This window comes from Poecilia latipinna, unplaced genomic scaffold (genome assembly GCF_001443285.1).
Source record: "Poecilia latipinna isolate Pla-1442-1.1 unplaced genomic scaffold, P_latipinna-1.0 Scaffold522, whole genome shotgun sequence".
NCBI lineage: Eukaryota > Metazoa > Chordata > Actinopteri > Cyprinodontiformes > Poeciliidae > Poecilia > Poecilia latipinna.
The window spans coordinates 460,069-478,865 of record NW_015113138.1 but is presented as its reverse complement, the minus strand read 5'-3'; the positions used below and the strand labels follow the sequence as shown (position 1 = coordinate 478,865).

The following is an 18,797-nucleotide window of genomic DNA, read 5'->3' as shown; positions in this document are numbered from 1 at the left end:
TCATACAACATCTAGTTTAAATTAATTGGATTTCTGATTTCCATTTGGATGTGTTGACCATTATGAAATATGACAGATTAGGATCAATAAATAACTAAACTGAGTAGAAAGTAGAAACTGGAGTGACATAATTGTGTTTCCTTACAGAAAACTTTGAGCAGATCATTTAATTAATCTAGAAGTAATTTTGGAAAGTCTGTGCAAAATCTGTCGTTAGAAATGGCTTCCATTTAAAGTGGAAAAAGTCATCCATAAAACAACTAAAACTGCAAATATACGAAATGAGGAAACTGTGTGAGATGCATTTGTGTCTCACACATCCAAACTTGTGTATCAAAAAACATATTAGCAAAATCCCGTAGTTAAAATGCAACACTGTCAGATTCTGAGAAATTATTACATTTCCTCCTCTAAATACTCTGTATTTTTGTTACTTGTGGCATTTGTCACTTGAATCTAAAAAACATTGAGGAAATGTATTTTCTGAATACTTGCACTATGTGTGGTGAAAAAAAGTATTTAAAACAAAAAGGCATCAGAGTTGTAACCAGTGGATGAAAAAATCCAGATTTTACTTCTGTCTCAGTGAAAAACAGACACCTCAAGTGCATGACCAGTAAGAGGAAACCGTCTTTCTGCTTTATGAGATGGTTGTTTAAACAGACACAACAATGGACCTACCCGGAGCCTGCGTGGTTCTCTATAAGGTACCAGGAGGCAGAGAAGTTCTCACTGGTGAAGTCTCCACTCATTCCAGGAAATACCTGCTCCAGGTCTTTCTGTGGGACTTTGCCCCTACAAGAAAAAAAAAAAAAAACATTAAGGCATGTAAAAGCAAGAGAAAACTGTATGAACAGCTGAGTATTGTTGAGGAGAACTGAATTATAAGTACGCTAGTTGTAAAGATGCATCATTTTAATGTAATTTTATTTTCCAGCAGGGGGCAGCGTGTAGCCAGGAAGCACAGGCCTTGGAGAGCCTGGCGTGGGAAGTGCAGTGTGTGACGCCTGGATGCCCCTGGAGGACCCAGTACTCATTAGGGAAGCTTGATCTCTACTAATGACCTGTGGGCTACACAAACCAACATCCCCAGCATCACCACCCACCCTGCAGTTACACACACACACACATGCATAAACACACACACATATAAAGAAGGAAACGTCTCACATTAGAGTTCAGTGTTTAATTATGTGAAGAAAAAGAAAACCATCTACCATCATGGTGATGTTTGCGCGCAAATACATACAAAACCAGAGGTTCCTCCCGTGGATGGGAGTGCCAGGGTTCCTGCTGTTCCCCCACCTCAACATATATTTCATTTTTCCAGTTGATTTTCAGCTCATTTACACTTCTAAGTGAAAATATTTACTCAGGATTAGATTTTTATCTTTCTGAAGGCTCTTAGTCTCATAAAAAAATAATAAATGTCTGTAAAATTTTAAATGACCAGAAATGCTGTCGTATTTATTCTAATATCTTTTACTCCTGAACGGTGGAACTGATACCAAGAGAACATTTGTTTAATTGTAAATGTTTATGACAAAAAAAATGTCTCGCATCAAGCAGAACTCAGATTGAAGCTATTTTAAGGAATAAAAGCAAAGCAGAACAGATGAGCTGGCTTTTCCTCATACAATGTTCCTCATCAATCAACATTTTATGGTGTTTTTAAATCTCACAGCTGGACTTCATACACAGCCACAAACAGCATTGGACAAAAGCGATGGTGTTCCTATCTTTAGAATTCTGATGTAGCAAGAAGATTTTACATTTCTGAAATGAGATAAGCTTTCTGGAAAGTTCAGTTTGACATAATGAAGATTTCAGCAATGCACTCATCAGATTTCGGATTTTCTCTGAAGTCTGACCTGCTGATTTTGATTCTTTCTGTAGGAAACTATACCACACAGAAACATATTTGTGTAAACTGTTTTGACTCGACAGTTAAAATATAACAAACACTGAGCATAAAAGTAAACCTCAGCGCAGATTTTTGTTTTTAGACTGGGGTTGTTTTGAATCCAACAGAAAATGCACACATCAAAGCATTTGTCCCTGACCTCTGTGATATTCTCAAAAAACTGAGCATATAGAAGAATATGTCGTTAGTTGATTCACTTTTACAAAATGAAAAATGTGGGAGCTTTTAGATTTTATGTATTTTTAAGTAATATGTTTTTAAAATATAAGATTATTAAGCAAAAATTGACAGTCCTTGCCTGTTAAACAGCTTTCTTAGAGAACATAGAAGTTTTGAAAAGAATGCTTAAAATGTGTTTTTCGTTTATTTCACTAATTTAAGTGATTAAGATGCATAATGAAAATGCATTCCTATTCTTACCTTACAGTAAATTTATCTTTAGTCTTATTGTTTAGTTTGGTTTTATCTTAATTTTTTAAAATATTTGTATGTATTATGCTGATTTGAGTTATCCATTTTTATTTCTGTGATTAATAAAACATTTTACACCTGTTTTTAAAAGGTCAAAGTAGATTTAAATTTATTTCTGCTTTATTTTTAAATTTTGTTTATATCAACAATCTTTATTTTATGTAGAGTATACACAATGTCTTCATGTAAAGAAGAGATTATCTCTAATTATGCTTCTGATACAAATAAAAGATAAAAAAGCAATACCGTAAAAAACATTTAAAATATAAATGTAGCTTAGGGTGTGATTAAATCTTAATTAAATATTTAGGCTTCAACCCTTCATTCAGAAGCAGGTTTAAATTTTGTGCATCAAGTGTTTCTATCAGAGATCGCAGCATTTGCAAGCAACACCTCACAAGTGGAAGTTATAAGTGACCTGTCTTCTTTTAAAGCTGCTAAATACTTCTAGCAGCAAATCCTAAAAGTGAGATCACTGCAGAAAAATGTAAACAACCTATCGGGCTCTTTTCGAATGCCTTCATGTTACATATCAGCCAGAGATAGCTTTAATCTGACTGAAAGGCAAACACGGAGACGCGCTGCGGTGAATGTTTAATGCATCTCTGGGAGGCAGTCAATGGAGCAGCCTGTTTATGGGGGTCTTGTCTCTGGCCACGAGCGGTCACTTGCCCCCAGACCCTCTAAGTCAAACAAATACTGAACCAGAAATGTCAGAACTTGACAAGACAAACTATAAGTTACAAGCTCTGCCCTCCCTGGCCGACGCGTGGGAGCCATCAGCACACTGCCTGCTCTGCGAGGCGCTGTAAGTGTGACGTTTTCTCCCAGAGTCCTTTCCAAATGTCTCTTTATCGTTCTCCTCTCTACTTTATACACAATTATGTTGTTTCCACTCCCTGTGCGGAGCAGCTCGGCTGCTCCCATGCTGGCATAATATTTCAAATGCCGGCATATGGGGAGAGTTTGGGTCTGTTTAGAGATGTAACCCATGACTCAGTGACTTGAGAGCCCTCGTGTTTATGGCAGTGAGATGGCATGTGTGTGTTTTTGTATGTTTTCGATCCGTACTTGTCCATCTCGATGCCCAGTGGATTGCTGGGACGCAGAGAGAAGGGGGAGATTCCTTTGTTGCGGTTCGTCCTCATGTCGTAGTTCACCTCGTCCACCCACACGGCGGACTGCTCCAGGATACCTGCAGGACAGGCGGGACGCAGTCACAACACGTCCCAGATGGGCTCACACACAAACACACTCGCTCTCATTTATTTTACAAGCATGCAAACAGTAAATAAGTCAACCGTGGGTTCATGTATTCATTGTTTTTCTATATTTCAATACCTAATACAATGAAGCATTTTTATTCAGTTTGTGCAACTGAAACTGTGTCATAAAAGACCAAATGCAACGATTATATTAATTAATCACAGCTTAAAAAATTAGCATAAAAAAAAAACCCCCAAAAAAACAAAAAAACTTTGCAACAATAATATGAAGTGATGAGTGACAAAGCAAGAAAATCCCTGAAATGTTAAGGGAAAAATAATTTATTGAAGGTTTTAAAATCTTATTAACTTTATTGCAATTTGTACTCACATTAACAGTTTGCTAAATTCAATATTGCATTGTCAAATTCAAATAAAATCAATTTGGTTTAGTAAAATTGTTGTAATCTGACAGAACACTAATTTATATTAGAAATAATAAATAAACACCACATGCAATTAGATGTGGTGTTTTTATTAGATTGTGGTTAGATTAAAAGTAGAATGTTATGAAAAATGTCACCAGTAGATACTGCCTTACAAAGGTTTTCAATCCACTAAAATCATTTGACATTGTGCCACTTGAGTATATTTTACTGGGAATTTATGCAACTGACCAACACAAAGTGGTGCATCATTGTAAACAAGAGGAAAAAAATAATACACTATATATTTTTTTTTTTACAAAAACTCTTGAAATGTTGCACCTACTTATTTTCAGTCTCCTGATATAAATAAATAAAAACCAAGACCAAGAAACTGCCTTTAAAAGTAAAATCATTAGTTAAATAATTTAGCCTGAAAGTTGTTTAACTGTGAAGGTCTCGGAGGTTTTTAAGAGAGGAGGAGCTGCACAGTTTGGCAGCTCAGGAGGGAGAATCTGTCATCTGTTACTCTTGCAATCCACCAATCTGGGCCCAAGCCATTGTTGACAGATATCCAGAAGAAACTAAATTTAAAGTTTACTTCAAGCCATATATACATCATCAATAGCTGCAGCGCTCATGGGCACTTCATTGGTTCGTTGACCTTTTCCCTTTTGAGTCTTACCAATCCTCTCTGGCCTGAGCAGTTTAAATGAGACGGTCGAGGTGCCGAGGCCTCCGGACTTTGTGGTGACGATGATTTCTCCCTTGTCATCTTTGGCAGGCCCCACACGGCACACTATTTTGCTGGCCGACATCCACTCTGCTGTCAGCATGCAGTTATGGCCGCAGATGGACAGACCTGAGATGGAGAGGGAGAGAAAAAGGTGAAATGGGTGAAAGATGCAGACACACACACACACACACATACACACACAGGGGGAACAAATAAACATTTGGAATGCAAGCACACACACACAGGAATACAAATATGGAGCAGTGTAGAAGAGCTTACTCAGACAGCGCTGTCATCTATCAGCAAGTTTAGTCAAACTGTCACCAGAGGTCGAAGCTCAAGCCGGGGTCACAGCTGGCGTGGGTGGCCTTGATCTTCCTCCAACTCACTCAACTGCTTAAACTTAATGCGAGTGACTCCTCAGTGCTAAGTGGCTCATTACTGGCACAATGTGCACTCTGCCCCGACATCTGTCAGCCTCTTCTTAGAACCTCACAAAACCTTCGTGAGGCAGGCAGAACTTGGGCATTTTCAGCAGAGGAGATCTGGTAGCGCTTGGCGTGTGTGTCACCCAGCGAGAGGCGATCAACAAATAGCCCATAAAACCGTAAATAATTTGCCCATTAGAGCCCCATTTCCTGCCTCTGTTCTCCATAGGCCACTTTGTTTGGATACATAAGCACTCACACACATTTGTGCATATCTAATTGTCCTAGTCAAGGCCCCAGGGACATGGACGGTCAGGAATAGACTTGTACTCCTGGCCAGGGAGCTGGCAGCCTGATGAAGAGCGGTTTGTGGGTCCTCTGAACTGCCATCAGAGTTTTTACAGGAACTGGCAAATATGACGGAAAATATTGGCAGAGACAAAGTGTGATGTTAAAATCATCTAATGAGAGCAAGATGTTTCAAGCTCAAGTTTGGCTTACAAAAAAACGTCATTTGACTTTTTTTCTTTTAAGCCAAATGACAACTCTGTTTTTCGATGTTCATAAATAGGAAAAAGTCTTATAATATGTTAAAATGTGAATTCTGGTCTTGAGTGTTTACAAGACTGTTTTCTTTAAATATAAAGGGTATACATCCAGTACCTGTGAGCAGATGGATCATAATTATTTTAATTGTTTTTGGGGTGGGGGTGGGGGGCTTTAGAGGGTCAAATAAAAAAAAAAAAAGTGGTTTAGAAACAAGCAAATTTAGTTTTGATTTTATTGTGGATTTTCTCTAATCCACACAGGGGTTAAATTATACATACACCCTTAAAATAATATTTACCTACATGTCTCCATGGAGGTCACACTTTGACAATGCACTATTTGTAACCATCACTAAGCTTAAGGTGCAATTCTGACTGGACATTTGACTTAATGGCAGAATTCGCAAAGTCCATTTAAACTGGTTGGTTCAACTTTCAAGTGCAAGTTTCAATAAGAGTGAGTTCAGGGCTTACTTCAGGGTCATTCCAGTTGCCTGCAGGTAGGTTTGGGATCAGCTGAAACATTGAGTCCATGTTTCACCATTCCGTTTGATATTGTGAGGTGAAGATACAACATCTGACGGTAACCATCTTTCATTTCTTCATCCACTTTGTGCAGTGGACCAGTACCTCTAAAAGAAGCACATGCTGCCACCACCATTTAACAGTCTGGTTTTAGGACTAAGAGCTTCTCCTTGACTTGTCCCATATGTCTTCTCGTTGTGGCCAAATAATTGAATCTCCATCTTCATATTAGAAAGTATTTGGCTTGTCCACACGTGCAGCTACAAATCTCTGTCAAGCTTTAATGTGTCGATTTTGGACAGGTTATATTTTGGATGACACTCGCTCAGTCCATGGTGGAGTAAAACTGGCTTCTAATGGTGTTCCAGCAGTTTCCAGTTCATGAAAAGCTTAAGACCTGGTGATTCCTGGGTTATTTCTGAAAATCCTGACAAACTTCCTTTCAAACTGAGGGTGACAGTTTGGAAAATGTGTACTTATGTCATTTGAATTGATATTCTTTGAACAACACGTTTCCTAAAATATATAAGTCTACAGTTCTTCTTAGCTGAGATCATTGGACTTTCTCATTTATCTAAATACTAGTAAAGCCATTGAACATTATACATAAATGTGTTTATATGCTAGCAAAGACAAACTACCAGCGAGAAACGTTTGTGTCAAAGTAAAACACATTTAAGGATCTTTAGTACCACTGATTCAAAAATCTGGTGAATGCAAAATATATTTTGGCTATTATAATTAATATCAACAGTGGTAATTTAAATTTTATCAGTTTAGAGTTTTAAAGTTGTTTTTAATGGTTAATTTGGTAATGAGGTAGAAAAGTTGCTCGTTTTTGTTTTTATTTTTTAAAGAAAACTAAATATTTTCAGAATTCTCTGTTGACTTGTGTTACATTTTATAATCGCATGACAAACTCAGATCACTTATTTTTGCAGGTTTCACAAATTATTAGTAACTTTTTATCACTATATGCCAACTTGTCCCTATATGTTCTTGACTGGATATGACAGAACACTGCATTTGATGCAAGACTGAATATCTTTAACCTGTCTGCTCCACATACTCGAATTTAAAGACCTTTAACAACAAATTAAAGATATTCACTTAATTTAAATAACATGTATGTATATTTCAGCAAGAGACAATAAGACAAAACACCTGAACGGCCATTAAACTCCACATTCCAAAAGTCAACTCCCATGAAAAAAAATAATAATAATAAAAAAATATATATACATATAAATAAAAAAACAAAAATACAAACTATGACTTTACTGGTACTGATATGTTCAGTTAGTTTTAAAGGTCTTACCAATGAGATCAGCTGGGCCTGTGCCCAGGTTCTCTCCACGAATGGTCACTTTGGTCCATGCTGGTCCCTCCTTAGGTGAGATGCCCGTGACTAGTGGTGGCAGCCGTGCTGGTGACATTTTGGCCTGAGTCGCAGTGCAGCTCTGGACCAATCAGCAACTGGACAAGCAAAACATACAATGGTAAGAATTGGGTGGCATCCAAAATGCAGCCTCCTCGCACAACATTATACATAGAATGTCCTGTTGGTCCATTTAAGTTAGAGAAAATAACTCGACAACAAAACTAATTGAAATTGTTGCATACTTTGCTTCTATACAAACATTAGATCAACAAATATATTCCCAAACGTCCATTGAAAAGTTGCACTAACATAAAAATGTGTGTTCAAATTTACATTGGACTACCCTGCACTAAATTCATATGTCTTACAATTTGTCACATCTTTTAGTTTGTTAGTAACTGGGAATAATCTGAAATGTTTTATCCTTTACTTGGCATCTAATCTGGACAAACTTTGAAAACTGATTCAGTTTCAAACTCTAATCTAAATAAGTTTGGAGGCCTTTTTAAAATGTTTGAACAAGGATGGGTTTATTTGTGGTTATCTGTCAGCAACAACAACAAAAAAAAAAGTAAATGAAAAATGGAATCAACCCAAAATTTAATGTAATTTCATTTAAACATAAAACCAATGGAAAAATACTTTATAATATTAAGACACATGGGTTTTATCTTTTAGAAAATGGAAGAATTAATAAGGCTTTTCTAACTTATACTATTCTCATTTCTTTTTCATTTTTCCCATGTTGTGTAAAAACTCGAATAAGGAATCACAGGAGGTTAATACTATTACAATACAATGTATGAAATCAGTAATAACACAAACCATTTTATAAATTCAACAAGGATTTTTACTTAGTACTCATGCCAGATATTTAGACCTTTTTACCAAAATATGATCAGAATTTGGCTCAAAGTTCATTTCCGTCTCCAAACAATGTATGCATTGCAAAAGTTATCTCTCAGATATTAGCAAACACAGAGAAAGCGGCCAAGAACGAAACAGACAGAGAGCAGAGAGGATTGGAAGAATGTAAACCTCACAGCGCAGGATAAATAAACCTGGTCTGCCCAATCATTCCTCATAAGCCCACACAATACTGTACACATTCTGGTACCAAAGAAGGAGCAACCATGCAAATCGGTTCATGTTGGGGAGAGAGAAGGGTTTCAAATAAAACAAAAATATGAAAGGAAGCATTTCAGCTGAGCAGATGTTTGCTAATAAATTACTGCCAGGTCTCTGACCAAGCTCAGCTTCGTGAAGCAACCCGAGATGGGCTTCCGCCCTTTCGCTCTGCAGCCAGAACACGTTCACCTCAAACAATGCAGGAGTTCACACGGATCGGACCCTTAGCTTGTCCATTGTGGTAACTCTCTGCACAGACTCAAAAATTAAGAATACGCAAGAAATATGAAATCTCACAGTCCAAAACTAATGTGGCTGTATGTGAGAGGCCTGAACTGATCCATAAGGAGCTCCAAACAGCTTACAGATATGTAGGTTTGCAATGTTCTACAAAATTTGTCTAAATTTAAATGAGTAACATTTTCAGAAAAAAGGAGGATATCCATTTTCCCAATTTTAGTTCTATGCTTAACAATAACCAGAGAAAAGAAAAGCAAAACTTGCACTCCGACACACACAGAAAGCTGATTCTTGTGTTGGCAACTTCTAAGCTTTAGAGTCAGTACCTGCAGCAGTATCCAGATATTGAAGCCATTAAATTATTCCATTAAAAACAAGGGACAACACTATTATAACTGCTGCTTCTAAGATAAATCAATGAGAAAGATGAGAGAAAAGGAAAAAAAAAAAAACTAGGAAAGTTAGAAGCAGAATTTGCCTCTGAGGAAGGAAAAACAATCACCAAGGTTGAAAACAAATGGACTCAAAAGCACACAGTTTCTCCTTGGAAGACGGTTAAGAGGAAATAGGTTTTAAATTCATCACCATATCCTAAACACCCTCTTTTAAAAGATGGAAAAATGTAGGCAAATATGGCAGATTTTTCCTACTTTATAATTTCAAAACAAATTTGGACTGAATGGTGACATGAAGTGGCAGCTATTATCCTTGACCAGCATCTAGTGGAAGTGCCAAACTTAAGCACAAAGAGGTGACGGTGTCGATAAGCTTCAGTTTGAAGCAAGCAATAATTATTGACCATTATTGACCTTAATGATATTATCTATAACTCAATATCTTGTGACACTCTACTTTTTCAGTGTTAGGGTATTTTAAAAGGAGGCCAAATGGAACTCAAAAGTTGGAAAAAGCTGTTTAAAAGGAAACTACAAGATAGCTCTGCAGATACATCAACAAGAGGAATGCATATCAGCAAATCAGTGTTTTATCCTTTTGCGCTTTCAACTTCTATGAATGATGCTGAATTACATATCACAGAATTATTGATCTTTACATTCATAGAAGGAAAGCTAGACACACTTCTGTTTAATATTATATTATGAAATTTCTTAAAAATAAAAAATAAAATACTTCTCAAGATATAAATTGGTGCATTTAAATAAAATTGATTTGATTAAACACAACACAGAATCATAATACTTAGATATATCCTTAAGGAGTATAACACAACATACGTCAAGCTGTCATTCATTACAACTGTTTACAAAGTGAGAATCTGTCTTATCTCCCAGAACCAGCTTATGTTTATATAGACCATATCTAGACATCTGTGTCAAGAAATTCCCCTCAATGACTTATAACCTGTACAGAAGATGTATAACAATGTCTGTAAGATGTTGCAATTAAAATATATTTGAATACATTTAAGATGTTAAAAATTAAGAAATGTTATATTTACTTTAACTAGAAAAAAAAAGAAAAACAAGCACACAGTTTATTAAAAAGGTATCAAATTATGCATATGTGGCTGAGAGGATTAAAAAAATAGAGCAAACTGCGACTTCTAAGGCACTTTCATTTAAAAGAACAATATTGCGAGAAAAAAAAAAAGCCAGTCAGAAACACAGACGCATGAAAGTAAGCAAGACTGTAGTGACCCAAAAATTGAGCAGAATAGGAACCTGTCCGAGGAATGTTCTGGAACAGCTCCTTCCCTGCCGGGACGCACCAACATCCCAAAGCTACAGACAAACCTCCAGAGGGATTTACCTCGCGCTGTTGCTGCTACCCTGCGCTTGTTAAGAGGAAATGGAGGGGCTCTGAATCTGACATGATGAAGATAAGGGGTCAACAGGCCTAAAACAAGAGCCTGGTATATCCTTCATCAATCCCACATGTTTGGAGCGGGAGTGGCGAGGAGAAGGGGTGGGGGGATGAGACCACAGCCCTTTTTTTTTGTATAATAATTCAGATTCTACTTCCAGGGGTATTTCTGTCCTATATAGTACACATGAACGAGAACAAACACACACACACACACACACACACAGACGCTGGGCAAAATGACAGCTCAGCGAGGTTTGCGTGCGAGGGGCCCGGGCTGGTGTTGTGTGGTCTGTGCGTATGCGAGCGTGAGGAAGAATCTGAAGAGAGTTCTGGGCAGTGCATGTGTGTGCATGAATGTCTGTAGATGTGTGCGTGTGTGTGGTCTGGGTGTGTGGTCTCCGGCGCGGGCCTGGGGAGAGCCTGCTGACGGCTGGGATGAGAAAAGAGCCGCTGTGTTTACTTTACTCTGGGGGCTGCTCATGGACACGGGAACACTGCCCAGACCCTTCTCTGCAACATCCAGCACGCACACACACACACACACACACGTGTGGAACATCACGCACGCTCGCACAAGGAACCGAGTCGCTAGTAACGGGACTCCTCATGTCATGCATCACCACAAATACCCTGCTAACAAGGTCAGAGAAATTGTAACTTTATTCAAACGGACGCTTAACTGCAAACTCTTTTTTTTCTTGCCGTTGAGCAACATGAAAAGGAAAAGAATCCCCAACTGGAACCGTTTAAGGGGGCAGCATCTTCCTAAAAAGGGATAAAATGACGAGCCTCTAGGGGGCATTAGAAGATGATAAACCACTTTGTTCTAACATGTGTCAAGCCCCGACTTTTTTCGTTGGCTAAATTTACTCATAGGTTGTTTTTAGCTTCCTTTCTACAGCAGGAATCCCTCAGAATCATGATGCTGCCACTCTCCCATGTATCACTCTTTACTTTCCTTTGACGGTCACCAACACCAGAGTTGCCTCTAATTATACAGCAGCTGTTAGAGAAAACTATGCAGAGTATTGTTTTAATAGACATTGTTCATATTGTTGAGTAGAGGATTAACATCTTTTTAACTTGCATCTAGGACGGAAAAAGCAGATCATTTTTGTTGAGGTTAGGTCAACATTCAATTTTTGAACATGAAGAATAAGAAAAAAGATTCGACTGAACTATAATGACGAGAAATTACAAATTTACTCGTCTGATTTTTTTTTTTATTAGTACATTAATTCAATGCCAAATTAATCTATGGGTTGAAAAATTGAAGATAAGTTCATTTACATATCATTTGTAAAGAAAACTATTATTTTGATGATTTCCTTTACTAAAGAATTGAGAGCTTTTTTTTTACATAATCTTAAAAAAATATCAGAAACAACTCAGCTTGTTGAATCACAGTGTGCTTTAAAAAATGTGACTGAAACAATTCATAATTACAAAAAAAAGAAAGAAAGGTTCACTAAATTTTTATTTAAATAACTTATCATAACCAATCCAGACCTGTAAAGAGAGTAACCACATCCATATCTAAAAGATAGATCAACTTATTAGCCAATTACTAGATTTTTTGTTGGATCTTTTTATTTTTATTGTTGTTTTTTTATGATGTAATGACCATTCAGCCAAAGATAGAAATAGATTTTTGTGGATTGGCTTTTAACTGATGATCAAAAACTAGAAAAGTCAAACTTTTTTGTTTCCGTTAAATGGATCAAAACGGAAAACTGGCACTTCTTTCAGTTTGTAAATGCCTAAACAACCCACACGTTTCTTAGTATTTTGTTTCAACTTAAATAAAAAGCAAACAAAAGCGAGGAATATGTGTTTCCTTCAACATCAAGAAAAACATCTTGCATTCTCTATTTTGTATTAAATTCAAAATGACAATTTCTATCAAAGTGCCAGTGGTTTCTGTTAAGGTTAGTGTTTCTTGAGCTAAACATTGGAACTAAAGTCATGTTAAAATGAATAAGTTTATATGTGTTACAGACCTTACAGTGACAATGAGAATCAGCAGGTCACTCTGCAAAAAACAAACAAAATAAGGCCACCAAAAACCTGAATCGTGTAGTTCCAGCCCATACACCCTTTTCTTCATAGAAGCGCTATGAAGCGTAATGCTTTGCAGGGAGGATCAGAAGAGTATTTGATAAAAAGAGCAAACGGCAAATCAAGAATCCAGTTTTGACATCTGTTTGCTTCTTTTACTCTCACACCCACATTTAAGTTCTGAATAATAAACTATCTTGATTATCTCAGATTGTCTTGATTATCGGAAAATGTTGCTTCCCACAAGATGCATGATAAAATTAGACAAAATTAGTGTATCTCCTTTTAGCTCTTGAACGTGAAGGATGTGCTACATTCACTGCATTAAAAATACAAATGCTACTAAAGCAATAAGATGATATATTTAGTTGGGCTTAGCATTTTTCCTGCCATTTCAATTATTTTTAGATAGAGAAACATGTGCATAAACAATCATTATGGATAAATAAAAGTCTTGCATGGATTAAATTATAGATTTAGTAAAACCTGGCAACAATAAGAAGGATTTTTCTTCTGTTAGACTCTCAATGCAATTCTAACCGCTTCATATTTTCCTCTGGCTGTACTAACTCTTAGCAACAACTAAAAGAATACCAGTATTGTAGTAAGTGAAGCATCAGATACTGTCTTCAGAATTGATTTCAATGACACTGATTTGAATTATTCTAACATCAAAACATGAGAAACTGTAACCACACAAATAAACAAATTTATCTAAACTAGCTGACCCCCTATAATCGCAACACACACTACCCAGTGCCCCGCGACGATATCATGAATAAGGCGTTCAAATGTTGGATCATTTAGCCCTTGGAGCTAAAAGGTGACTCACATATGGCAATGATTGGCATAAATTTGTGCTGGAGTGTGAGTGTAAGCGAGTGTGTGATGGGTTCAGCGGGCACAAAGGGACCCATTTAAAACAGCTCATCACCCTCAATCCATCCCCCTCTAAGCACCATACACACACACAGACACGCACCATTTTGCTCTGTGCTCCCCATCATTACATAAACACTAGATTCCATCAAAGATCCCTTCGACTCCTCTGAATGCACAGAGCCAACCAAACATCTCCCAGCCTAGGATGACTGGGCCGACCCTAAACAATCTTCTTCACTGTTCGCTCACAACCACGGTGCTCCAAGATGTGGACAGCCTAATGTAGCCGATAGCCAGAAATTGACCATAATATGTGTGAACTGTATCAGATTCCATATAAATGGGCTCCATTAAAACAGACTGTGCACAGTCTGTTTGGAAACTTGTTCAGTGACTGCTGACCGTTTCTACAATGACTCAGCATCTCCTCTGCAGAGCAGCCAGCCTGAAAGTTCATGGAGACTCTTCAGGAAGACAAACTGATCAGATGTTTGCCTCTGGCTCCCCGTCCTACCAGCATCATATTTACCCACAGGCTCTGTTATGTTTGGGGCTATCTGTTTGTTTGTTTGTCGGTCTCCAGCGCTTCACTGAGTTAGGCTTAATGAAGAGAAGTCGCCAATTTCCCAGATAAAAAAAATCTTGAAACAATAAACAGAAATATGAAGAATAGGCCTGCAACTGTAAGAAAATGTTTTCAGAGGATTAGGAGGCTGGAGACAGGCGGCTCTGCCTGGTGACGAGGCTCAGTGGAGCAATCTGAACCTTGGTGAGCCGGGCTGGAACGTTGCTACCCCGGTTGGTTTATGTAAAAAAAAAAAAAATACAAGCGTGAGAAACATCCAGAGTCAAAACAGAAGCGATGTAATTAATTATGGAGCAGAAATTCAATATGTTACAGCAAAAATCTGTACTTCACAACAACATATAAAATATAACAAAAGAAGGAATGTTTAAATTGACAGGTTTATTACTTTCTCTTATTGATAGGGCTCTAACTCATTTAGACGTATTTTTTCAAAGAATGCTTGAATATTATTCAAATAATTTATTCTTAATAAAATTCTCTTTTTCTGCTTTTCTGGAAAAAATTTAGTCACAAACTGGTGTTACATATAAACTGAATTAAGTTTATATTGAATAAAAGTACCAGAAATACATTTGTTTCTTACTTTGCTTGTGCAAGTTACTCAAAAATTATTTGACTATTAAATTAGAGAAGAAAATGTGAATTAATCTCCTATTAAAAAAAATTAGAAAAACCCTACCTTTAAATTTTAGATAATTTGCTCAGTGAAAGTACAATTGGATAATGAAGACGATGAAGAACAGGCCTGCAACTGCAACTGTAAAACTCTCTTTTTTAACTTATGAATTCCTTTTTTAATGGGTTTTTAGAGCCACTCTTCAAAAAGGTAACATGACACATGAGAACATGCCCTTCAAATGAGACATGCAAGATATGCTTACTTTGTTGATCTTAGGTTAACAAATCAAAACAATTAACCTAAACTTCCCCATATCTACAGTCACAGCAATAAGAGAAAGGATTAAAACCAAGAAATGAGTTGGTGGATTAAAACACTTTCATCAAGAAATCAGTTAGTGACTTGGACCGGTGACAAAAAACACTGGAGAAGGACCAGTTTATCTTCCCACCTGAGCAGGTAAGGGATGTAGCATAACTTCTAGAGATCGAACAAAAGTGCAGCAAAGAGAGGCATCTTGGAGTCACCAAGTCTCCATGGTAATTGTTAAATTAAAGCAACATGCCAGCTGGTTGTTTGCCAGAAAAAGTTTTAATTTCCCTACTACTACAAACTTAAACATGTGTAGTTTGATAAACTCTACTTGGACTTTTACTGAAAGCAATACTTGAAGAGATTAAACAAATTTACGCAATTCAGCAATGTTAGATGAGACTTGTGTAAAGCAGGTTGAATGTGAAAAAACACCTGATGGACATTGTGAAATAGAGTAGAGGGTCTGTGATGCTCAGAGCCTGTTACTCTCACAAGCATTCTAGAAATATTGTTCAAACGCATGGCATCAGGAGCTCTTTAAAACAAGACACAGTAAATGAAAATGAGATGGGATTCTTATTGGATGTCTTAAGATTAATGTCACAAACTATATGACAGAATCTTGAAAGAAATTCTACTGAAAATTCTGTGGGATGTGTTGTTATCCTCCTGGTAAAAGGGATGCAATTAAAACCAGGGATGTCAATAACCACAGCATTGGCAATTTAAAGCACAAATAAATACAGGGTACTACATTTCTTTGGGTGAAATTGTGATGCTTCAATGACTATATGAACTTATTTTTAAGTTGTGAATAAATTTCAGTCTTCTGTTTCTCTGTCTGTAAATTCAAGGTTCACTGTATCACAGGAACCACAGAGTGAAGACCAGTGGCCTGGTAAGGCTTTTAGCTGGGTCGAGGCAACCAGGTGGGGCACACCGCAAAGAGTGCAGGGGGGATAGAGGGTTAGGGTGAGTTTGGTTCGTAAATAGGGCTTGGCCTGACCCCCGTCACTCAATTCACCCCGGCCTCAGCAGAGCAGCGTCACTGAGGAAAGCCTCAGAAAATACAGCCCACCACATTCCACCAAAACAAACAAGCAGGGCCACCCAAATTTTTCAATTAGAGCCCCAGGAGGGGACAGGAAATGGATCAGTGTAGCCTTGCCCCTGAGTTTCTCCCCCTCCCCTCCTTCTTCCCTCTGACTTAGGAGAAGTGGAGGAGAAGGTGAGACAAAGTGCTCTAAGTGTGGCCCTGCTAGCATGGATATAAACACAAATCACAGACATTTGTAGGACACAGCCCCAGCTTGCTGTGAACTTGTCAATCATCTGCTCTCTTTCACTCTCAAGTCCAATCAATCTGTTGAGCAAACACACATGCTGAAGTACTGTTTTCCCTGGACAAACCTACTTAAAGAGCCTATGCTACAGCAATATTTGACTAAGGAACACAAAAAGGGATTAAAGAAGCGCAAAACGTGTTGAGACTGAAAACACTACACTTAATGAGCCTGAAAAAAGAGACAAGACTTTATACAATAACAGAGACTCTTAATTGAAAAAGTTCATAGAAGCAAGATCACAGAAGAAACATAGCTGTTTTCCAAAGAGGGCATTGCTACACCACTTCTAAAATGGTCAATAAACTTTAAATTAAGTTTTTTTTTTTTCTGTAGCAAAAAGTAAACATTTTTACAAGTTCCACTTTAATAAGCATGATTAAGCCATGCAATGTAAAAACTGCTTATATAATTACAAAAGATTAAATTATGATACCGTATGTATATGAAGAGTCTTGTGTAATTTACTAGACAGATTTATCAATGACCAAAATAATCAGTCACTGGGAGAACTTTTAAAATTCAACATGAAGGAATCTTTAATTCTAGACTCTAACAGGTAAAAATAGTGCACAAAAATCCATGTAGGACAGCGAAGTCCTAGCGCAAAAATTCGTGATAGGTGGACAGAGTTTGGCGCTGCAAGGTTGGAAACCTTGTCCTGTTAGGCGACGGGGCCTGGATAATACCCGTGTTAAACGGACGGCAGAGTCTGGCGACGACAGGCGCTTAAATTCCGTAACAAAAGTATGTTTTTATCTTTTTCTATTCTTTTCTTTTATCTTTCTAACTGTTTATTCAATGTCACATGCTGTTTTTATTTTGTTTTTTTAATTATGTAAAGCACCTTGAAATGCCTTGCTGCTGAAATGTGCTATACAAATAAAATTTGATTGATTGGTTTAACAATCACTGTACCGCAGAAAACTGACCTGAAATTAAATTTATGTTTAATGGTTTTATCTTATCATGCACAATTGACAATAAAGAGACTTAATAAATTGGTTTGTCCATGTACTCTTTGCACAGTCCTCAAAAATATGGATGTAAGGTTATTTTATCTATTAAAGGTTAACAAAAACTATAAATTCATCATTTATGATAAACAGTAAAATACAAAAAGCTAAATTTATAGATAATGAAACTGTTAGGATACCATTTCACCTAAAAATAGTGTTAGTACGTCCAGATGAGATAACTTCAGTGAGACGCTTATGTGTGTTATGGATTGTCAGCTGAGTTGTAATCTGCCCAGCCATATTGTAGTCATCTAGAAATGCCTAAATATTTGTAAGCAAACGGTTTCTTTAAGACAAATCTTTTGGCAATGACTTAGCAAGCACCCCGCCGAATTTACCATGGATCGTCCACAGAACGTCAGAAGCAATCGATATATTCTGTTAAAAAGAAACGGCCCCAGGACATTAAGATTTTATAAAATTTGAACAGAGTTTGGCATAGCTAACGCTCCTGTCATAAACTTTTAGCGAAAGGACAGTTAAACCACTTCAACTCCATTACTTACAAACACTGCTATGTTATAGTCAGCTCAGTTTAGGATATCAAGATTATTCATGGGTGATTTTAAATTAAAAACATCAAAAACAGCCGCTTTGTTGATTAATTTGAGAGCTACCGTTAGCGTAAACTAACATCCGCTAGACGAAGCTAGTAGGTCAAATCCATGTCAAAGAAGAGAGTCAAGTACTGTCATTCGACTTGGCTGAAATCCTACTAAAGTTTGTAGTCCTCTAAATTGCGTGATATAATCATTATCACCACATTATAAGAAAAGAAGGACAAAATATTGCAGAGAAATAGGAACTCACAGCTCAAAGAGGCTCGTCTGCAGCGATTGCTTCCTGTTTTCTGTAACAACTTCCGGGCAGAGCCTTCAAAATAAAACACTTGGAAAAGTTTAAGCATTATGAATTCTTTTTGTAATACATATTTGGACGAATCAATTAAATCAATATAAAGCAAAAATGGACTAAAATCATCTATATTTATTCACTTTATTATTAATTTTATCTGTGATTAAGAAAGTGAGCAGATAATACATTTTTATTACACAGTCTACAATCGGAATGAAACGGATGTGTTTTATTGCCATATGCTGACTAAGAATTTTTTTACATCAAATTTTACAGACT

General features: G+C 37.0%; 1 protein-coding gene across 1 annotated transcript in view; it reads right to left on the bottom strand.

Moving 5' to 3' along the window:
• The window catches only part of exoc2 (exocyst complex component 2), a 53,234-nt gene extending 34,670 nt beyond the window's left edge, over window positions 1-18,564 (bottom strand). Inside the window, exons 1-5 of the mRNA XM_015040687.1 lie at window positions 18,474-18,564; window positions 7,581-7,738; window positions 4,711-4,887; window positions 3,467-3,590; window positions 682-795 (exon numbers count right to left, since the gene is read on the bottom strand). Of these exons, the coding sequence (XP_014896173.1) occupies window positions 682-795; window positions 3,467-3,590; window positions 4,711-4,887; window positions 7,581-7,698 (533 nt within the window). The 5' untranslated portion in view covers window positions 7,699-7,738; window positions 18,474-18,564. The remainder of the gene's footprint in view (window positions 1-681; window positions 796-3,466; window positions 3,591-4,710; window positions 4,888-7,580; window positions 7,739-18,473) is intronic.
• Window positions 18,565-18,797: the final 233 nt, after the last annotated feature.